Genomic DNA, 22,607 nt, shown 5'->3' on the forward strand with positions numbered 1-22,607 from the left:
CGAACTGCAGTAGACGACAGAATTGCTCAAGCAAACATACGTTTCTTGCACCTTCTTCCTCATCACAAGCTCATGCCGTTATTGGTTGTATTCTGCCTGTTGTTGCGTGTGCTCCGACCCGGTTCTTCAGCTCTCAGCCGGCCACTGGATCGCTGCTGCTCCACGGCGGATGTTTCTGAAGGAGCACCGTGTTCACTTGTAGCTTCCATTCTTATCTGGACAGCAGTGGAACAGACAACATTGGCATAAAACACCTCAAATGAAGTTTCAAGAAGTAAGTAAGTAAGTACATGTCATTCACCGGATCGAAGGAGATCGTTGTTTCATTGTCTTTGTCTGTTGGGGGACGCCTCGTCTCAACGTCCAATGGCCTCAGTTGGCGCCCCGGTTGAAGTGGTCCAGCACGGTGGCGTTGGTTCTCTCAAACAGCCACTGCTGGCTCAGAGAGGAGGGGTCGCACGTGTTCATGAAGACCCGCCGCTCGCTCGGGCTGCTGTCGATACAGCTGTTACTGACCGTGTGGTACAGACTGTTATCCTGGAGGACGGAGACGGAGACATAAGGTGTTTCCACAAGGCATTCATCCCATTATTTTTTGGGTTGAACGATAACATAATTTGGAGCAAATTTTTTTTTTGCTAATACATTTTTTTGGTAGTTTGACACCTGTGATCCCAAATTACAATCACCATAAAACAACCTAGAATATGACCATGCAAATATTAGCATCTTAACAGTTTTGTTTCCAAGCTAATGTTGAGCTTTTTACCAGATTGAAATGCTAACCTTAGCAGCTACATAGCATAGCAACAAATAAAAACAACATATATGAATATACATATTATGTATTGTTTGAATCTGACAAGAATGCCCCTGGGGCAATTACATGATTTTATCTTTGTTTGTTTTTTCAATTCTGTGCCTGAAAAATCTATTTAATTAGCTCCTGAGTCCCGACTCGCCCTCCCTTAATTCTGTTTTCTTCTCCATCGACTCCGAAGGGAAATATCTGTGTAATTTAAAATTCTCTAAATGTTTCACGTGATCAACAGATGTTGCAGAGATTAACTTAAAAGCCACTGTTTGTTTTGAATATGTCTGACTTTTGCATGGTCGAAGGTAGCATCCAAAAAAAGACACTGGTAGACATCTGTCCCACAGATCTGAGTGGAGCACGCCGCGATGAATTGGCTGAAACCAACAGATTCACCAGGATTGTCACATTTTTGTACAAAAAAAGGTGTCAGAAGAATAAGCTGAAAGATGCTCAAATCACATCACAGTGTGGCTTTCAAGAAAACAGTAGCAGGGGAAGTGTAACATCTGCTGCTTATGCATCCTGCAGTTTTCCCACCACATTCATTTAATTAGATGTTTAACAGATGGTCAACATTATGTTGAAATTAGTCATTAATGGGCTGAAATTATGCTTAGCTGACCGAAGAAATCTCAACGGCAGCAGAGTGGGAAGGCTGATTAGAGGGTAGAGCTGGAAATAACCAGCGAATCTCGTTTTTCTGCCGTACCTTTCTGTAGCGCCACAGCTGGTTGCCCTTCATGCCGTGGCAGTCGTACAGGGTGACGGGGCTGTTGTGGGAGACGGCGTCGAAGCAGACCTTTCTTGTGTGCATGGGGTCGCCCACCCGGATGTCCTCCCTCCAACCGAACGTGAACACCTGCAGGGAACACGTCTCCACTCTTAGAAACATCGCACCGTTTTCCTCTCTGTTGCTCATAATGAGCTTTCTATCGTTTTTATGACTCCCCACTGGTGACGGAAGACATTATGTTTTGGGATTGTCCATCCATCCGTTTTCATGAACACAATCTCTCAGGGGTACAATTTATTTTTTTCCAATTTGGCACAAACGTCCAAAACTGACAAACAATAGATAATAATTAGGATTCATCTGCGGGCCCATGGTGTCTGTAAAAAAATTCAAAATCACAGCAATCCATCTGGTCAACATGTTTCATTAAAACAAAAAAAAAACAGTTACACCAACATCGCTGTCTCAGGAGACATGCTAAATATACCCAGATAAACTACCAAGGACATAAAAGGCCTCGCGTTGCTGAAGCTGCTCGAGTGTGTTCATGCGTCTTTCAGATAAAACCGCGCTCCAAACATACAGTGTTTTACGTCAAACCTCCCACAACAGGAAACCGAGCCTTGAATGACCCTCACCTGTCCGTGACTCCACGCCACCTCTCCTCGCCCTTTCACACAGCTCTCCAGGCGGATGGGGCTTCCTGACACAAAGTGTTTGATCTCCATGCACATCCCGCTGCCCTCGCTCCGTATCTACAAAACACACATTAAAAACACACATGGAGTCACCAAACACAGGGACTTCTTGGTCCCGTCAGATATACAAGGCAAAGTCGCTCCCCTGTGAGACCTTACTTCTGAATAAAAATAGGCTCCACTAGTCAACAGTGAGAGAGATTTTTTTTTTTATCTAGTTTGATATGTGTTATGATAAACATGATTTTTTTTTCAATTTAAAAACATAATTCTCCAAAGTCTAAAAAAGTCTCAGTTTCTTATAACCATTTGGTTTTGTGTGTACATAAGATTTTATTAGAGATCAGTATAAAAACACACTCAGATAGGTGAATCACTATCATGGTAGAGAAGTTAAATATCATGTAACAACAAACAATGTTGCCATTTTTAGAAATGTATTCATCATTCATTGTTTGATTATTTGTTTTTCACTTAAAACGCTGTACAATAAAAATGTGTTCCCTCTGTGATGCTATATGAAGAATGCTGTGACGATTATAATATCCTAAAACACAACTATTTTGTCCATGGTTAATTGTGACGTGACATTTTCATTCATTCGTCCCTTTTCAATAAACAAATGAACATGTACCTACATTGCAGAGGACTATGTGCTTTTGGTTTCATAAAAATGTGTTGTTTTTTGCACTTGGAAGGGGCCCAAAGGCATGTTTGGCCCCTCGGTGTGCACTCAAGACGCTCTGATGCTAGTTGCAGCATGCAGGAGGAGAAGTAAAAAATCCTGTCTCATTGCAAACATATTTCATCAGCGTTTCCTGTCTTTTGGGAATATTGCTTTCGCTATCTCCAGCTGAATGCACACACCTCTTTCATTTGGAAAAGTCCCACTCGTGTTTCAGGTTTGGTAAGACAAAAATCCTGCATTGAAGTGCACACTAAAGGTGCCTTGGATGGTCACCAGTCGCCTCCGGCTCCAAGGCAGCCCAATCCAAACCTCATACACAGCAATACAATGTAACTAAATCATTATCAGAGACATTGTTTTCCTGCCTTTGTCCAAAAATCCAAAGTGTCCACGTCTCCAACGTATGGTCACGGTGAATGCACGGTGAATAACTTCAAAGAGTCTGGTTGTTTCCGAGAACCATGAGGAGCCTTTAGGCGTCAACACATTTTTCTAGATTATTTAAGTGGAGATAGAAAGCGCTGACATTCTCAAACAATATAAAAGGATAAAAACGTTGTTTCAACTTTGCTTTTAGCTTCATACTCATTTCCTCCTTCCTTTGATATTATTATATCTCTTACTTTTGTTTCTGAATCCATAAGAAGGTAGAGAACCTTTTATCAATCATGAACCTTCTGATATGTTGATGCCTGTATGCTCAATGAATAATTGCAGTCAGTCATACTTTGAAATAAACATTTTACTGAATGTTTTATACCATCGCTATTAACAAATTGTTCCTCTCTTGATTAGCATGTATTATAATATGGTATATATATGGCTGCAAATGTATATATAGTGTCTTTTTTTTTCATTTATAGTAAAAAAAAATGTGCAGTGCAAGTAAAGTTTGATTTACTGACCTGTTCAACATTTAGAGATGTCCAACATTTTAAGTTATTTTCCATCCTTGCAGTTCTTTTAATTGATACACACGGAGTTAGTTCAGATAACAAAGTTGCTTTATCGTTCTTGTGCACCGAAGCATGGCTGCACATAAACATTCTCGATGTGTGTCTATTTCTCTGTACATTTTCTTCTCCATGCAATCTATGAAACATGTCGGACTTATCAAAGCTGCTTCAGAAACAAAGCCTTACTTCTCCCCAAGCGGCAGCAGGGGGCTCCACCATCGGGTAGTGTTTGGGCAGATCCCAGGCCACCTTGCTCATGAACCACTTGAAGTTCTCGCAGTTGAGGCGGTTCCTCAGCTCCTTCTGGGCCGTCATGTCCCCGGCCGACAGGTGGCGGTACTCAGGCCGCCGCTGGTAGACGTATTCGGCGTACTCGTCCATCCAAACCTCCGCCACGCGCTTTAGGTTCTGAAATCAAATCAAGGGAGAGAATAAGGCAGATGGATTCATTCACTAAACCTCCTACTTTTCTCAGCAGGCATCTCAAGTCTGCCAGAATGTCTGTGAGCCTCCTGCAAATAAACACACAATCCCACAGTCTCTGGCAGTGAGGATGATCTCTGGAAGCCACGTTGGACTGTTTGTGAACATAAATGTTTACATAGGAGGCTGTTAGCGCCAAAGATCGGTCTCAGGGAGTCTGCTCCGACAATGCCATCCATTTACTGCCTCTACTTTGGAAAACCCGAACGGCAACATTTTGCTACTTTGTTGCAGCTGTAAAACTTTTTTTTTTTCCACCATCGAAATCTGCTAATAGCACTGGTGGAAATTTGAAGCACGATAAAAACGAGGCAAAAAACTGATGAATAAACTGATTTTCTTTCTAATTTATACAGGGATTAATACTTTTTTTTTACCATTTTCTCCTTCATTTTGCTGATGCACCATCAGCATTCCACTGAAGTTCAGTTTTAAGACTGCTGGTCAGAATAAAAAGTCAAAACAAAGGCCAGTGCCTTCCATTTGAATACTGAGTTAAACATCCAGGCTGCGGCAGAGGCATACATAATGAACGGTGTTAGGTAACACCCCCCTGATGATTAAGCACTTTTAGACAATTTCTCATTAAGTGTACTTTGAAGCGTACGAGGAACAAAGAACCTTAAGCTCATTCTTCACAGTAACACCTGCAAAGGCGTATAGGTTGTAGATAGTGGATATGCTGCACACTCTTGTGTGGTGGTCTTTTGTGAGCAGGTGCTGAGCCGACTGTAAAATGCTCTTGTGCATGGAGGAGAAAGGGGAGAGTACTTAGTAGAGGACGTACGGGAGAAAAATGCTGCCATTTATTACACTGCACCACTTAAGATCGCATTAGGGCGATGTGTGTAGGTGCAGCAAGTGTTTCCATATGTGTACTGTTGATGTATGTTAATGTGTCTGTTTATTTGTCCACTTGAGCTTAATTAGACACTCACCTATTCAGCAACATCTCATTTTAGGTCAGTTCTACATTTCACAGCAGAGCATGCTGTTTCGTGAACTAAATCCGACTGAAGAGCTCCACTTGTGATTACTGCATCATAGCAATAAAGTCAATAAAATCATCTTTGCTAATAAGATGGCAACCCCTGATAATTCCATCTGGGTCGAGCTTGTGCTTGGAGACCACACTTCTCTAACAGACCTGCTTTAGAAACACAATATTGAGCTGTATTATAAGGAATACAAAGTCTTACTCTAATACAAGGCAGTAAAAGTCAGGATATAGTGATCTCTGCTAACAGTTACAGGCTTGAGAATTACATTAGATTTGCTCTTGACGCATCACAAATCAGTTTCAAATGAGTTCGCGAAAATTATGTTGGTGGATGGGTAAACCAAACACAGGGATTTACCCCAGAAGATTGCTGTTTATGTCGTTAAACCAATTCAATTCATTACTACAACCTAACCAAGTACTTTTGTTGGGTTTTCTATGAAATTTCTGCTTTTACTAAAGTATTTTTGTTGCCTTTTTTCAGTGCTTTTTCATTAAACACTTGTTTCAAACTGTTTAAAGTTCAACTTGTATGGGAACTTTGTAGGAGACAGACTAAAAATATAATCCAGTGTTGCATAGTGACACCGATGTAACAGAGGCGATGCGATCACATTGTACTGACAGTGAACCCCTTATCACACTGTTATAGCACAAAGGAAATCTGTGACCGTTCTGCTGGATTGCATTTTAGTCGTGAACCGCGGAGACACGCGGTGCAGTTTGAAGAATTACCTTCGCCAAGCTGATCCCACCAGGGACCTTGTAGGGGACGTACTTCCTATAGATGTGTCCTACCCTGGAGCAAGGGATGTCCTCCATCCGACCACCGCACATCCACACCTACAGAGGAAGAGAGGAGGCCGTTTCATCACACGGATCCCTATTGTGTGTCCGTGTCCATCTTAAAAATTCAAAGATGTGGAAGGGTAGAAGGAAGGTGAAGAAAGGAGACAATGAGTGGGAGACGATGGCTAAGAAGAAAGAGGCATGACGTACAGTGATTCTAACAGGCTTATACATCCTAGGAGACTGAGAGGCAATATAGATGAAAAGGCAGGACAGAGGAGAAAGAGGAGAAGACAACAAAACCAAATTATGATGTGATAATGACCTAAACTTCACCTGGGCAGGAGCAGGGTCGGATTAGAGAAAGACTGGATAAGATAAGACATTGGCACAATTTACTATGACAGTTGAGTGTATGACGGAGAAACAATGGCAACTGCAAAACCTGCTAAGGAAAACAAAGTGTTTCGTCTCCATGAAAAAGTGAAATTACACAATGAGATTTAAAATATTTTAATCCTCCCTGATGTGGTTGTCTTCAGTACAAAAACGAACCTTCCTTTCGAGAAATTTTATCTCCGATTTCTTTTAGTCCCTTTGCAGCAATGGCTCCTCATTTTAAAGACTGACTATACTGAAGACAACAGTGATGATTCTCGTTCTTGGCTTGCAGTGTTGAAAATAAACCTAGATAACGAAAGGGAGGCAATGGAGAGGATGGAAATGAAAGGAAGGCTTAGAGACAGCAGGCGGAGATGGAAAAGGGGTTTGTTTTAAAGACAAAGACAAAAAAAAAGTAGGGAAATGAAAAGCTGGATTTGAACACAAAAACAAACACGCTAAATATGAGAAGAAATAGGTGTGGGGCTTCCAAATTGTTTCTGCAGAGTAAAGTCCTTTAATATGTAAATAGGATGTATGCTATTTGAAGGTTAGAGGCGGGCGGTAGCTGGTGAGAGTTCAGAGTACTGTAGAGGAATATGAGGGAACATGGCATATACATATTTAACATGATTTCAAGGTGTAGCCAAGTACAACACAGAGTTCAAAGAGGGTGTGAAGGCAGTCTTGAACCTCCTGTGTAATTGCAATGACCTGACCTCAGGTTGGCTTCAGTGCATTTACATGTAAACAGATAAATAAAATATATCAAGTCCAATCGTCGCGTATGAGGAGACCAAGCATGAACAAGATTGTGGCATGCCATAATGGAGGCCAGTGAAAAACCATGTGGCGTCATCTGGCCTGAACAGATTAACCTATCCTATTAGCCTTTTAAACAAAAACATCAGGGAAATGAGGCAAAGGTGATTGCAATGGCTGGCCGGGTGGTTAGAATGGAGGTAGATCGCATGCCAAAGGCTTTGACTCAACCAAGAAAATATATGAATATGACCTGGAAGACAAAAAACGACCCGCTCAATTTAGGATGAGGCTTGATACGTGGTCACAGTTGGGGAACAATAAGGAGCTTTGTGGAGTCCTGTCAGGGGACTCGGAGGATTAAAGCTGAGTGAAAATATCAACGGTGGATACAGGAATTGGCAAATGGGTGGGCCTGGGTTTTTATTTCAAGCTTAGATACATATTGAAATTATGTTGGGGGCAAAAACTGAAACAGAATTTAAGTTTGCTTACTCAAGTCAGAAATGCCACATACATCATCAACATTGCGTAACCCTTATTACAAGAACGGCAAACTAATATGTTACAATTTAGAACATAGCAGGACAGAATTATTCATTATTATTTTGTTATCATTCTGATAGGGAGGGCAAGCTCTCAATCTAGTGTAATTTAAAAAAGATAAAGGCTTTATGGACCTGAGGCAGATTAGCAGAACCCTCTATCTGAACCTGCGATATCTTTTTCATTAGGCCCTTTTCGGAAGTCCATGTGAGCCTCTCGTTCGAAACGTTCTTACTTACTAAGATCGAATTTGTGTTGTAAGCAAAGCAACTCACCACATGGGAATCATTTCAAGGCCTGACTAACATAGGGCTATTAAACAAAGCCAGGCACAACCAAGACGTCCTCATTGTCCCATGTTGACATCACTGTCACTGCAGCAGATAACGTTCCACCACCAGTGAACCGAAACACAATCAGCTGATAGAGAGAAAACTACAGAACAATAGAACTCACTCTGACTGCATGAATAAAACATATAGCTTCAAGACAAAAAGTCCAACATTGACTAAAAGTGCAACTAAAACTTGAGTTGTCTCTATTGGTGTCTTTGGATAAATAAAACATAAGTTCAGTATATATACTATAATTCAGTGGCTCTTGTGATGCGTTCCCTTCCACTGCATGAATAATAATGACCTCACCCAGGCAGCAATAAGCAGAAAGAGGAATAAAACAGGAATTTAAATCATCGAGGTTAGATCCGGCTCCCACCCCGATCTGCATAGACTGACCAGTGCTTTTTTAACATAACATCGTTTACATGTTCAGTTTGTTTGCATTTACCCAGTTTGACATCTGGTCCAGAGGGCAATACATTAAGATATATGCATAAAAAATCCATATGTCATAAACAAGTTGGTTTTCCTTTGGCCAATATAGAATAGTTGATGGTGTTGTCATGGAAACGCTCATCTGAAAAGCCGTTACATTGTCATGATAACAAAAACATGATCTTATGAAGCAAATACGGGGGAAGTTAAGGTATCCAAAGTTTTGAATGCTACAGTTATGAATAAAAAAATATATGTAATTTAATTTTTAATAAATGCTTTTAGATAAAGGTTTCCCTCTGCCAACCAGTTAGCTCACTTTTACTTGGAATACCTAATGTCTTTCCCATCCATGGAAGTTTAATAATGTCTTGCCTCCAGAGCAGCTCTGTCTAGGAGAAATCTTTGCATAACTGAAACTCCGAACTGCCGGAGCTGTATAATAAAAAAAATAAAATAATAAAACCTCAGTTTTATGCCTTGCGCTATCCTCTCGTGTGGTCATATTGCCTCTGCGCTCTGCCTGCCTCATGTGCTGACATTATATCAGTGTGTGAGTTGAAAATCCTCGATGTTCCCATACCTGTGCTACTGAGATGGAGCTTTAGATTAGCTGTAACCCGCGAATGAAGTGATTGTGTTTCATGTGCGAGCGGAGGCCCCGGCTGTCTGCGGGAGCAGCGGTCGGGCTGCGAGGATTAGTATGAGAGCCTGTTACTCAGGAGATTGGCTGTCTGTATCAGCTAATAGGGATCTTAATAAAAAAGAAAACCAAATTGAATATCTGTGGGAATAAAGTAGGGTTAAGAGGCACAGCTAGGAAAGTGCTGATAGCCAAATCTAAGTACTATAATCTTGACCAAAATAATAACCTTGGTATGGGACATTATCTCCGTAATTACTTCAATAAGATGAAAAGCTTCAAAACAGTATGAAAATGTAAGTGCTTTTCTCATCAGGCTCGGGCCCATAGGTCACGGTCGGCGTCAGTGGAGACCTTTCGTTGCCGTTTTAAATGCGCGAAGCCCCGACAAACCGTGTTGGAGATCACAAATACGTCAAATGTCCCTGAAATGAAACTAACTGAGCCTTTCTTCAACCTACTCCATGTTGTCGGTATTAGAAACAACCATCTCTGGTATTGGAACAGCTGCCAAAATGTGTGGTTGTCTTTTCTGTCGCAACAAGACGAATGTTGGGTTTAGTCAACAAACGTTTTAGAATAACTATGTAGAGGGAGGTTAATGCAACAAAATGAGCATTAGGTTGGGAGGGAAACCTTGACAAATGCACTGGAACACGGGTCTGGTGGTTTACAGTCCCGTCTTTACATGACCCTGGTAACCCTCCTAGCCGCCCACCATCAGCGGTCTTTTTTACATTATTCAATACATCGCTATCTCTGGCCGTTCACATCGTCACATGGATGTGTTCAATTTGTGTGTCCACTTTGAAAAAGGATTCCAGTGGAATTTTTCCCCCAATGCAGAATCATTTGTATCCATGTTTCACTACATTTCATTTGAGATTGTTGAAATTACCCATATGAGCATTTTCTCCTATCACCAGGGTTAGTAAACTAGTACATTTATTGTCTTATTGTGTCTTTCAACAACTCTTAAAATATGAATACGAATGTGATATCCGTCATTGCTGTGGCAAAGGTTTTGTTTGGTTGAGGCACAAAATCTAATTAGTAAGGGTTATAGAAAAAGGTTATGATCATGGTTTATTCAACTGGTAGGACACGGAATGAAAAGCAGAGATCGTCTCCCTCTTGATGCAATAAAAATATAAAAATCTGGATGATTTTGATACGGCATGATTTTTCGTCTCCCATGCAAACTCAAAACATGAAGGTCAGAGGTCAGCTAGACAATAGGCTCCGAGAAACTGGTTTAAAGGTTGTGTTGGACGGGATGGGAACACTGCCAACATATTAAATTCTCGCCAGGAACAAAGATTTATGTTTTGATTAATTTTGTTTCCACATTTTCTTAGCCGTTGGTTTTGACTGAGAGAGGAAACAAGATTTCATAAAGTTCTAATGAATTTGAAGGGTTATGTTAGAAATGGAGCAAGACTCTTGAAGAACCAAAGAGGGTCCTTTGGGTTATGAAACAGTTATGAAACAGATCTGTCTTGTGTTGACGAAACAGAAACCTGAAGCCTTCATTATATTAACAAAAAGAGAAGAGGATGATGGCTTAGGGACAACATTAATTTCCATGGGGACATATTTTATCATAACTGTGTGTATAACACAATGTCAAAGGGCTAAAAAGTCCTCCAAATGGGTCGTCAAGGGATGCTGAGTAAATACAGCAAATTCCAAAAATTGCATCAGTTGCAAGCATTCAATTAGCCAGTTTTTCATGAACAACATGAGGTAAACTGTCTTTAATGTTATTTAAAATTTGTGATTCAATCATTTTTACCTTGAAGGAGATCTCGTACTGTTCTCCTCCCCAGATCTCCAGACCCGTGTCGTATCCTCCCAGCTCCCAGAACCACTTCCTGTCCACAGCAAACAGTCCACCCGCCATCACCGGTGACCTGCAGAACACACATAATACAGCACACACACACACACACACACACACACACACACACACACACACAGTACTTATAGTACAGTACATCAACAGCTACAGCCGAACTCTCTTTTTTTCTTTTTAGAATGAAAGAAACACAGGTCGCAAATCATCACAAATCATCACTAACAACTGAAATGTCAAAATGTCCACAGCGAGAACTTCTCGAGAGAGAAATAGAAAAAGACCTGAGCAAAAGCGTCCTGATTAGTGAGGCACTTTACAAAATGTGTCCTTGAAGCTGCCTGTATGTTATCTCTGTAAACAGATTCTGGATTCATGTGGGAAAACAGGATGTTGAAATGAACGCAGGTAAACAGTTAAGTGTTGGAGAGGGAAAGAGGCAGAACAATGCAATAAAATACATTCTGGGAACTGATTGAATCGTCTGACCGTCTGAATCTGGTTGGACTTTAAACACTGAGCATCCCACGGAAGATGTCTTGACTCAGATAACCAGAACATCAGATATAATATATGTCGCCTTCGCCCCCAGAGGCTAATCCATCATCAGACCTACAGCTGATGGGTTCTGAGATTGTCCAACTGTATATCGGTCTCACAACGGAAAAAGCAAGGGTTTTGGAATAAAAGCTGCTTGGGATTTTCTCGAAGTTCAAACAGATTGGGAGGGGCCCTCCGTGCGATCGTATCAGGGGTTGTGACCGACCGTCGGTATTTGACAAGTTGGGAGTGCGAAGGATTCGACGAGGGAGCAACACAACTTTTCAACCCACAGGAATAAAAGCCCATGAAACAAGAAAACAACACAAAGAGTCAGACAGCCAAAGTCAGAGTTCGTGTAGAGTATTGAGGCACTATTTCTCAGCAGATAATGAAGGTGCACTGAACAGTGCCGATCCAATTAACCCACTACAGAGCACTGTGGCTCTCTGTCTGCCGTGACAAGCTCCGTGCAGCTGAGAGCAGGCCTTGTTAGCTGTTATATCGCAGCTGTACACCTCTTGATTGTAGCAACAGCACACCTGAGGCAGACAAATTGGGGCAGCAGGTGCAGACACACATTTGTCTTTGATTTCTTGTAAGGAGCCCCACTCTCTCCACCATATGTCTTACTTTAATCTGACGCATGTAACACTGATCCGAATGATCAATCACAACCCACCTTCCCCCCCCAACAATGAATAAAGAAAAAAATGACTTCCCACTTCAGTGCAGAAATATCACAATACACACTCGCAGTTACAGCAGGTTGTCATAGTTACAAGCTTTTCATCAGGTAGAAGTCACAAGCAGGCAGGCAGCCAGCAGGTAGTCTGCTCTCGCCAAAGTCGTCCCTGAGGAGGATCAATTAAAGGCAAACAGGGCAGCTACTGTACTGTCAGCAGTGAGAAACACTCTGGGCTTCCCACGCCTCGTGAGCAGTGAACACAGATACGAGTCCTGTGGTGATAACAGCCAGGTTTCTGCACATTTCCTTCTCCGAGGGGGAAAAGGATGAAATTAATCTAGCTAGCAGCACCGTCATCATGTCTATGTCTATTAACAAATCGCTGTCACTCTGGCCCGTTTTTCTTTTTTATAACAAAATTAAAAACAATAGAAATTATGACAATATGGCATGTTATAAAACATGTATGTTTGCTGTGGCTTTTTTGTGATGAAAGCTGAAGGTTATGCATGTCTGATAAAGGAATTGTTGTGTTTCCAATTACATGTTTAACTGACAACAATATTCCTAATTCAACATCAGCATGTTTATAGACATTTCTTTATGAAGCTGGCATTGTTTCTGTCATGTTTAAACAGGAAAACGCCTCAATAAAACTGAAACATAGCAGGATATTATTATCTAAAATAGTAATCCTTGGAACCCACATCAGCAATAACCTCAAATGGAAAATAAACGCAGACCACATCTACAAAAAAGCCCAGCAAAGACTTTTCCATCTCCGTCAGCTCAAGAAGTTCAGGGTAAGGTCCCATCTTCTGCTCCACTTTTACACAGCCATCGTAGAAAGCATCCTCACCTTCTCCATCACAGTCTGGTTCGGCAGTCTAGACTCACTCTCCGGGAAGAAACTACAACGCATCATAAACAGAGCATCCAAAATTATTGGCACACCCCTTCCATCCCTTGATTCACTCTACCACAAACGGACACTACGCAGAGCACGGAAAATCATCTCCGACCCCACTCACCCTGCACACTATGCCTTCCAGCTACTGCCCTCTGGGAGGCGTTACAGGACAATTGCCTCCAGAACATCCCGGTTAAAAAACAGTTTCATCCCAACTGCAATAAACTTTCTGAACTCTGAACATTAAGGATTAAGCATGGCCCTTATGTATTGTGTAGTGTGTATGTCTGTATGTATATCTGTGTTATATGTTTTGTAAGTTGGAACCTGTACCAAGCTGACATCAAATTCCACCAGCCTGGCTGTGTGGTCATTAAAATGAATCAATCAATCATTAAAGGTTGAGTAGGTGATTATATTCACAAACAACTCCTGTTATATTACTAGAAATCTGCGTATTATATTATTATTTAAGAATGTCATCTGTAGCCGTGGCAGGGCTATAAAAACCCCATCCAATCAAAAAAGTTGGGCCGGAGAATTTAATTGGCTGGTTTGCCTGTCTGTCAATGCTTACTTCCTGATTGGCGTTCTCTTGCAGCGGCTTTGAACAGAGGTCTGAGCAAAGGGGGCGGGGCTTATTTTTTCCAGTTTGGCGATGTGTTCAAAATCTGTGGTTTTTCCAAATGACCTACTCTGCCTTTAACTATTGAAAACATGTCCTACATACCTTTTGGCCTTATAGTGGACAAATAAGTGACGCTTTCATGTTTGGTGCTTTGCTGTTGCCTAACGACAGCAGCCCTCAGTTCGGTTATGCATGTACATGGAAATACAACTTGAAGCCTATAAAGATGCTTTCTGTCACAGTGACGAGTGAAACAAGGGGCCGTTATTCAGCCGGTGTAGACAGCTGTATTAGTAGAAATTTAAGTGAGAATTGAGGATTTAGGCACGTCTGGTGTGGACATTAAGCCACATTCCCACTGGCTGAAAGATTTTAATGTGGAACAGCTGCAGTCATTTTACAGAACTGTGTTTGACTTTGCGTTTAATAATATCCCAACGCTGTAAAATTGGTCTAAATCTATATTAGTATGAAATGTGAGCTCAAAGAATCAGTTTGAATCAGTGCAGGGGAATGGACTTAATTACCGCGGAGACAAAGTGAAGCAAAGGAGCAGCGTTACAAACTTCGGCTTTTGTGTGCCGTGTTGATTAAGTAAGCTCGTATTTCACTAACAGACAAACAACACATTGTTCAGATGTAATTACCCTCAGAAATTATATTATTGCCCGTTGTGTACAGAGAAAATCAAATTTCTAACTTCAACTGCTAATAGTTTGTTTTCCAGAGTAAGCGTGGGATACGCACATGCACTTATTCCCCTCAGTGATGCAGTGGACCAGAGGAAACGAGGGCAGGTGAGGCCATTTGGATTTAATTAGCAGGCTGCAACATAACAAACTGCCTGCTGTTGCTGATAAAGTGACCCAAGTCGACTGTGTGCCCTTTATACATATTGATAAATACAAATACATAAGGATCACAAATGGGCATTTGGCCCCTGTTTGTCCATGTTCTACTTGTGGTACAACAGTGTGGCTGTAAGTGGGAGAACTGCTGAGCACGATGTTTAATTCATGTGTTGACACAGTGTCTACAGGTGGAGGAGCACTGCAGTACACTGATTGCTCAGGGGGGGGTTTAAACTTCCACTGGACTGCCCGTTGTATGGGCACACGGATTTCCCACCTGCAGGGCTCTCAGTCGAAAAGGAAAAAATAATGAAACACTTTTGCTTTCAACCTGTCCACACCTACGCACATCTGAAACATCGAGCGGGATAAGGCGGGGAACACACTACTTGACAACCTCTTCTAGTAAGTGCTCTAGATTGGTCAATTGGCGTGTCGAATGATGCATCCCCATAAGACACAGCCGGTGGGCGTTGCACAAGCTAGCATCACCTCAACCAGAAGTCAACCTGGCCTGATGGAGTTTAGATTTACGGAGCATTTTAAAGGAATAATCAGCATGCAAAATTACAATTTGAATATCAATTTCTCACTGTGTGTCAGCTTGATTTCTTGAAGAAAATCATGTGCTTCTCAATCCGAAGCAAAGCCCCGTTGGAGGAGTAGGTAGTACTGATGCACCATCACTGATAGACGGTATGATAATCAAAGATTTCACTCACTCGAAGGGCTCGCTGGGGTCGTCGCCCTGCAGCTCCGGAGGGATGGGGATCCGCTTGTAGTACATTTCCCAGTCAAACGCCCCGCGCATGGCGTCCCCGGCTTGCGTGTCGTAGCCGAAGTTGTCGTGGTCGATCACGTCGATCATCGGACACACAATGGTCTTCCTGTTCTGGGCGATTCGGTCTGAGAGACGGAGAGTAAAAAATGGTGTGACACTGCTTTTCTTTATTTGCTTTGCGGAGCAAAGAGAAACAAAGATTTAATGTTACAGGATTTAAAGTTGCGACCCCTTTTTCCCCCCATTCATTGTCGGATATCGACCATCACTGAAAATGGCTGGCCAGTTTGTCATCTCCGTGACAAACATCTCAAATATCTGTTTGAATCATTTCGGACAGTCTGGTCTCTGAGCTCTGAGTTCTGCAAAGTGTGAACATTTAAACTCAGGAGTGACGGCGAAGACTTTCTTTGACTGTTTGGAGAAGGTAGTGTACTGTATATGTGTGTGTGTGTGTGTGTGTGTGTGTGTGTGTGTGTGTGTGTGTGTGTGTGTGTGTGTTGTGTGTGTGTGTGGTTTTCTCCCTCTAAATTGTAAATTATAGATCATTACAGCATAGTGTATTGTGCTCATTTGCACGGCACACATCACAGAAACCTGTATGTCAAATGAAAAAGCACATTGCATCATTTTGTCAGAGCCTCCCCCACTTTCTCTCTCTCCATTATTAATTGTCACAAAATTGCCGTAAGGAACACGACGGCCGCTTGTTTATGTCACGCGCGGAGAGACACACACATTCTATTTCCAAGTATTGTGTGAACAGCTTGACATAGAGGGAACAAGGGTCATAAAGTTTTGCAGTTAAAATGGTTCCATGTGCGACGGCGGCGGCAGCGTGCTGGGAAACGCAACCGAACGTGGGTCCTTAATGGGGAAAAAGGGTAATTGAGATTGTGAGACTGTTGGCGAGCAAGTCCATCAGCCAGAAGAGGAAGCACTTAGTTTCACAGTAGGGGTGGTGTGTGTGTGCGGGTGTGTGTGTGTGTGTGTACTATGTTACTTCAATCTCCTGTGACAACATTGAGATTGAGGACATTTTAAAGACATTGGAAGGTAAATTTAATGTGAAAATTCTTGAACCTTGAGGATATTTTTTGAAAGGTTCCTGGCAGTGGACAAGATGGTGGACAATGATCTTGATGGCCAGACATATACAGGCAATTCTGTTGGATGCATGCAACTTTTTAACTACAACTACGACTTGAAAATGCCATTCTCCAACATATTCTCACTCCCAACTCATCAAATACCGACGCTTGGTCGCCCTACGCTTTAAACTACGATACTCAAGGTCAAGGTCAGTTTTCACTCATCGCATGGATAGTGTCTTTTCAAACTAAACTTCAGTTTTCACAGGATGTTAGTCAGAGGCAACAAAACCACGTTGGGTTAGAAAGGGTTAACTTGACGGACAAGCAACCCAGGTGACTAACGACGCCGTGACACAACGTCAAAGTTTACTTGCACAGGACAGAAACAGCGGTCTCCTGGAGAAAGTCCTGTTTGTTTGACCCATCCTCCTGCCTTTCCACTCGCCCTGTGTAGACTATTTTGCTTTTCATACTACATTAGTTGCTCTCACCATCTAATAATGAAGCGGGTGAGTTTTACATTTGAATGCATCAGTATCAGACGAGGCACTGACCAACCATTGGTATTTGACGAGGGGCAATGTAGCATAAGTGAGCTGTAGTTAAGGTTGTTGACAGCTAATGTATCTACCACTGATGTAGCAAACTGTGAAGTAACTGTGAAGTAGAAGTAGTTTTCTTTTATCTGCTGGTTTGAAGCTGAAAAAGGTTTATCTGCGTGCGTTTGTTCCTCACCCAGCAGCGGAGGCAGCCAGTTGACGTTGGCCTCACAGTGGGAGTCCAGGAAGGTGATGACTTCTCCTTTGGCGGAGCTGGCCCCAAGGAGGCGAGTCCTGATCAGCCCCTCCCTCTTCTTGGTCCTCAGGATGCGAACCTTCGGCAATCGCGTCATGTACTCCTCCAGCGCCACCTTCAGGTGTCCTGCACAAAGGGGAGCAAAGACACATAAGGTTAGGTTTTTGGAAAGGACTGTGGTTTGGAGTAAATGAAGATAAAATTAGTATGGAAGTTACAAATATGTACATTTTGACTTCTGGTTTCACACTGGACACGGACATCGATCTTCTGAGTGAAAGTCTGGTATTTTTAGGCCCATTATTTCATCCACCCCTCTTTCGTATGACTTTGAGTCAGTCTGGCTCAGGGTTGCGTGGATATGGCCGTGTTAATACAATTTTGGATTGTCTTGAGTTCACCTTTAAATCAACTATATTTCATACTTTTTTTTACCCGTGTTCACCTGCTTGATCGCTAAATGTCCCGTCATTACAGAGAATGTTACCCTCATCTGCCCTACAATCATCTCCTTCCCCTCACCGCCTTCCCTCCCATGTCCACACCTCAACCTCATTAACCTAATCAGACACTCAATGTAACACTGGCCAACATTCATTAACCCTCTGCCAGATTGTCTGGAGTTTTGTGCTATAGCTAAACAGTGTTCCATAACCTTTTTGCCCTTTGACCCTAATCTAGTTCTTCTGTCTCCTGTTGTGACTTGTACTTCTTTGTGACTTATTAAAAGAGTTTTGGGCACTGCTGTTTCTGAATTTTTTTTGTCACTACAGGGATGGACTTTTCCTTTCCAGTGTTAGTTGGCTTTACAGCATAGATGTTGCAATGCAGTAATAACTGCAGTACCCTGTGATAGACTGGCAACCTGTCCAGGGTGTTTCCTGATGCTTGCCCACTGCATGCCGGCAGTTGAAATAGCCCCCCTCCCTCTGCAACCCTGCTCACAATGGATGTTTACTGCAGTATCAGTGAAGGACAGATTCAGGATGGGGAACTTTTTAAACAACAAAAGGTCATACAGGTGCCATAACAACCACAACTTTGCTTCAGTTTTCTGCCTGTCAGATCGTATTTTTTACATTTTCAATTCAAAAGGTTAGACAGATAAACCACACAGGCAATACATCGGACTGGCAAGCTGCAGGAAAGCCTTGCCTTATTGATTCGGAACAAAATGTCTTCAAATTAAATAAAGTGATCGTTATATTGCAACAGTAAATACTCTTAACAGCCCACACCTCTGTGCTGCTGAGATGGACATACATTGATTAATGACCAAGAGGGCAACATTCGCCTCGAGGAGAAAAGAGACCGAAACAAAGGGCATCAGACAGACATGGATCTCCTCACTGATTATCCATTATCTAGCTGTATACATGATAGAATGTTCTTCCTGAATGCTGTTTGCTTGTACTTGCAACACTTCCAGATTGATGCTGCAGTTCAACTTGTAGGGCTGTGTTGTATGTCTTTACACCTGACAGATTTTGGGGTCGATACCATTTTTTACTTAGATTTGGTGCACGATTGAACGTTCTTCTTTTTTTTAACCACATGATAATTAGTTTTTTCTATGGTTTGCACTGATTTGGTAGCGAAGAATTGCATTTTCTGGTGATCGGATGCCACTTGTGTTCTGGGAACTGCTCACAAACCCCCTGACTGTCAATATACCTAGGAAAGACATGAATACCCAAAGAAAAAAACATCTCACTACAATGAAATTGGGACTAACCATCATCGCACACTTAGCTTCCCAGATTTCCAGACATACCTTAGTGATGCAATACCAAGACTGTTTAGGGACCCTAGTTTGCAGAAACCATTTTCAGAATCAATGAAAAATAACATTTATACTGCATGCAAAAAAAACTGTACTTTGCCTCAAACTCGGTAGGAGAAGTGGGCATATCTGTAAAGGGAAACTCGTTAGTCACCACTATCAGCTTCAGCCTATGGCATTTTACACTGAATATATTAGCCCAGACTTTTTCTTTTATGCTGCATACCAAGAGTTGTGCGATACTGTGAGTGTCCCTCAACGGTCCATTAACACCAAGCGACTACAAAACAATTTACATGTTTTGCAAGCTCACAGTACGTCTCTGGATTGCTTGTTATGTGATTGACCACTTACTTTATTTTTTGTTGCACCTCCTGTGGTATACTATACTCGTAGCGAATGCGTTAGCGGACATCGGATTGTTTGGCTCTCATGCTGCTCTCACAAGCTCCTTTCACACAAAGAGAATACTGCTGCAAAGAAGGCACTGAACTGAACAACTGCCGCATAATGCCACCTCAGGGTGTGGATAGCATGCAGGACTCACAGGAGCAAAACAGTGCCTAGTAAAATAGAAGTTGGCTCGGGTGTACCCGACCCGCTGCTGAAAATGACAGCAAACCAAGAAAACAGAATAAAGACTCACACTGAGCTGAAATTAAACGAGGGCGTGTAAATGAGGTTAATATAATATGTTGTTTCTTTCTCCCAGGGAGGTAGGGGTTCCCATCGGGACCCCAAGGCAATGGTACAACAAAACCACAGACAACCTTCAGCAGGAAGAAAAATAACTTATTATGACTTTGTTTTTTTACAATAGTACCACAGAAAAGTAGAGAAAACAGCTAAACAATTACAGGGAAGAGATGTGATGCAAAAGGAGAGAATGAAAAATGGTTATTCTCCAAACTTCACAGACCCTTTTCGTTTCCATCCCTCCATGCATCCTCATTCTCCCTTTTTTGTTTTTGTCTACTATTTATTTCTACCAAGTCCCATTCGGAATTTAACTCTATTTTTGTCACAGCGAAACATAAAACATCATCAGGGACAAGACGGTTCCTATCTACAAGGACAACAAGGGGAGGATGTGACAGGAATCATTCTTTCCGACCTCCATATAGTTCTCTCTGCTCTAACTACTGCATGGAAGTGATGATATGTACGGATTTCATTGCATTTTATTGACACTGCTTCTCTCTTAGTGGCTCATTTGTCTTTTTCACTTTATCTTGTTCTTCTCTAATCTTTATACTGTGTCCCCTGATTTCCTATTTTATTCCATTATATTATAACTTCCATATATTTGGCTTGGGTTGAACTGAAACTGCTACATTGCCACTCATTGAGACCAGTGTGTGTGTGTGTGTCCGGGTATCTACATGTATATGGCAGCTTGTGAGGGGCCAATGGCCCCTGAAAAAGCATCAGTATGTGACAAGTGGGGACGAGAACGTGTTGGTTCTGGTTCGACTGACTTTTGAATTAATGTGCGATTCTTGGCAGAGACGCCTACATAGCTGCCGGATTTCTTTCTTTGCTCGTTTCAGATGCTGCACAGCTCCTGTTTGTAATCACACCGTGTCCACTGCGCTGCACGGAGAAGCAGGTTTGATGTTGGACACCAAAACAAGGCCTTGATACAGCATAACAATTCTATAACCTCGACCTTCAAGCTTGAAGTTCTACTGTCACTCTCATCTCATATGAATCCCAAATCTATTCCCTCCAACCGCAAGTTTGTCTCTCCTTTTGCATATTCTCTCTGACTCCAAGGAAGGTCAACCATCTTTATTTCCCACCGCTGTGTTTATTGTGTTGAACAGCGGCTGACCTACACGCCGTAAAGTTTGACTTTGCAACAAGGGCGGATGGGCTCAGCGAGGTCGGCGCCAAACTGCATGGAAAAGGCGAACTGTCCTCCCCGCGTGTTCCGGCAATAAATCAACCCATTAAAAAAATGGACCATTACGAGCCCGACTCCGGCTCTTTATAAACGCTCACCCTACACAAAGCGACGCTTACATCATCCCGCTAATGGCAGGATGCGAGGCAAAATTAATCAACAAGCGTTCACCCCGTGTGCCAGCGGAGCTTGTATGGGGAGAGGTGAGGGAGAAAGATCTGAGCATTTAATTATGATTGGTTAATTTTCGCTGAATAAATTGGAATACCGCTCACAATGTTTACCAAAAGCGAGGAGGCAATTAATCACGTTAATGAGAGCGAGCTGATGTCGGCAAACACATTAGTCATTATTAAAATGTGAAGCGGAGGAGATTGGAGGTCTGAAGCGTTGTGGATGTCGGGGGTCATTTCACAGCGTGGAGCGGAGGGATGAATGGCTGATCACACACCCGCCTGACAATTTGTTCAGCGCAGACTGGACTCCACCTGAACTCCCGATAAAACATCCATCCTCTTTCTGTTTTTCTACCTCCCCGCAGTACGTCACTCACTTATTTCTCCTGTGGACGGTGCCGGAGCCGCCACCGGAACTTCTTTCATCCGCTCACACGGGGCCGTACTCAAACATGAATTAGCGGTTAGCAGATGAAAGGTGCGGCAGTTGCCCTCAGGCTCTTGTCAAAGTGTCAGTGTTCATTTAAAATGTCATTGATGAAATGTGTTTTTAGCGTATGCAAGTCTCCTTGTACTGAAAACGGCTGACTGGAGCCAATTTGTGGCCTTTCACAACATCACAGCGAAACTGCAACTGCAAAATGTCCCTGCAAAATGCATGTTGTGGTTGTTCGGGCTCTTAATACGTCCTTCTTAATGTAAGTAAAAATAAATAACGCGTTCTTATTCCTAAATTACACAATATGAATGTTTTCTGATCAGCTGGATCAAGGTGGATGGAAGATGGTGTCTGAAATCAAAGCCAAAATTGAGGTAACTTAAACTTGCATTGTCCCTAATGGCCAGCAGGGGGCGACTCTTAGGGTTTCAAAAAGAAGTCTGATTGTACCGAATATGTATGAAAAAAAATCCCTACTTTTTACTACATTTTTCCTCAGTAAACATTGAAAACAGGAAACAGCAAAAATCACACAGGTGCCCACGAGTTTCCAGCACAAATACCACATCCGCCCAAACGCATTTAAATAAATATAATAATAATAATGAGTGTTGAGAGACAGTGGATCCAACATGGCACACTGAGCTCTGTTTCCAGGGCGGTAATCCCAAGATGCTCTGGCACACCACCAAGGACTGGAGCTGCTCGCTTATCTCCTCAGCAAAATATTGCAATGCCCTCGTGAACTCTATCACACTCTGTCAATTCCTGTGACAGCTTGCATTTCTTTTTCCCTCTATCTTTAAAAAAAAAACGCTTTATTAGGAAGTGAGCATGTTTGAATGCTATTAAAAACGGGTCGCTTAGCGACATACATGACAATACCAGCGAT

The 22,607-nt window shown here is 42.3% G+C and overlaps 1 protein-coding gene across 1 annotated transcript in view; it reads right to left on the minus strand.

The window, feature by feature from the left end:
• Positions 1-45: 45 nt before the first annotated feature.
• The window catches only part of LOC311026342 (polypeptide N-acetylgalactosaminyltransferase 10-like), a 52,331-nt gene continuing 29,769 nt past the window's right edge, over positions 46-22,607 (minus strand). The window contains exons 5-13 of the mRNA XM_084029856.1: positions 17,352-17,537; positions 15,464-15,647; positions 11,065-11,182; positions 6,111-6,218; positions 4,079-4,300; positions 2,189-2,305; positions 1,527-1,676; positions 302-537; positions 46-215 (exon numbers count right to left, since the gene is read on the minus strand). Coding sequence (XP_083885982.1) covers positions 373-537; positions 1,527-1,676; positions 2,189-2,305; positions 4,079-4,300; positions 6,111-6,218; positions 11,065-11,182; positions 15,464-15,647; positions 17,352-17,537 — 1,250 coding nt within the window. The 3' untranslated portion in view covers positions 46-215; positions 302-372. The remainder of the gene's footprint in view (positions 216-301; positions 538-1,526; positions 1,677-2,188; positions 2,306-4,078; positions 4,301-6,110; positions 6,219-11,064; positions 11,183-15,463; positions 15,648-17,351; positions 17,538-22,607) is intronic.

Source organism: Eutrigla gurnardus (assembly GCF_963514095.1).
Source record: "Eutrigla gurnardus genome assembly, chromosome: 15".
In the NCBI taxonomy this organism is placed as follows: domain Eukaryota; kingdom Metazoa; phylum Chordata; class Actinopteri; order Perciformes; family Triglidae; genus Eutrigla; species Eutrigla gurnardus.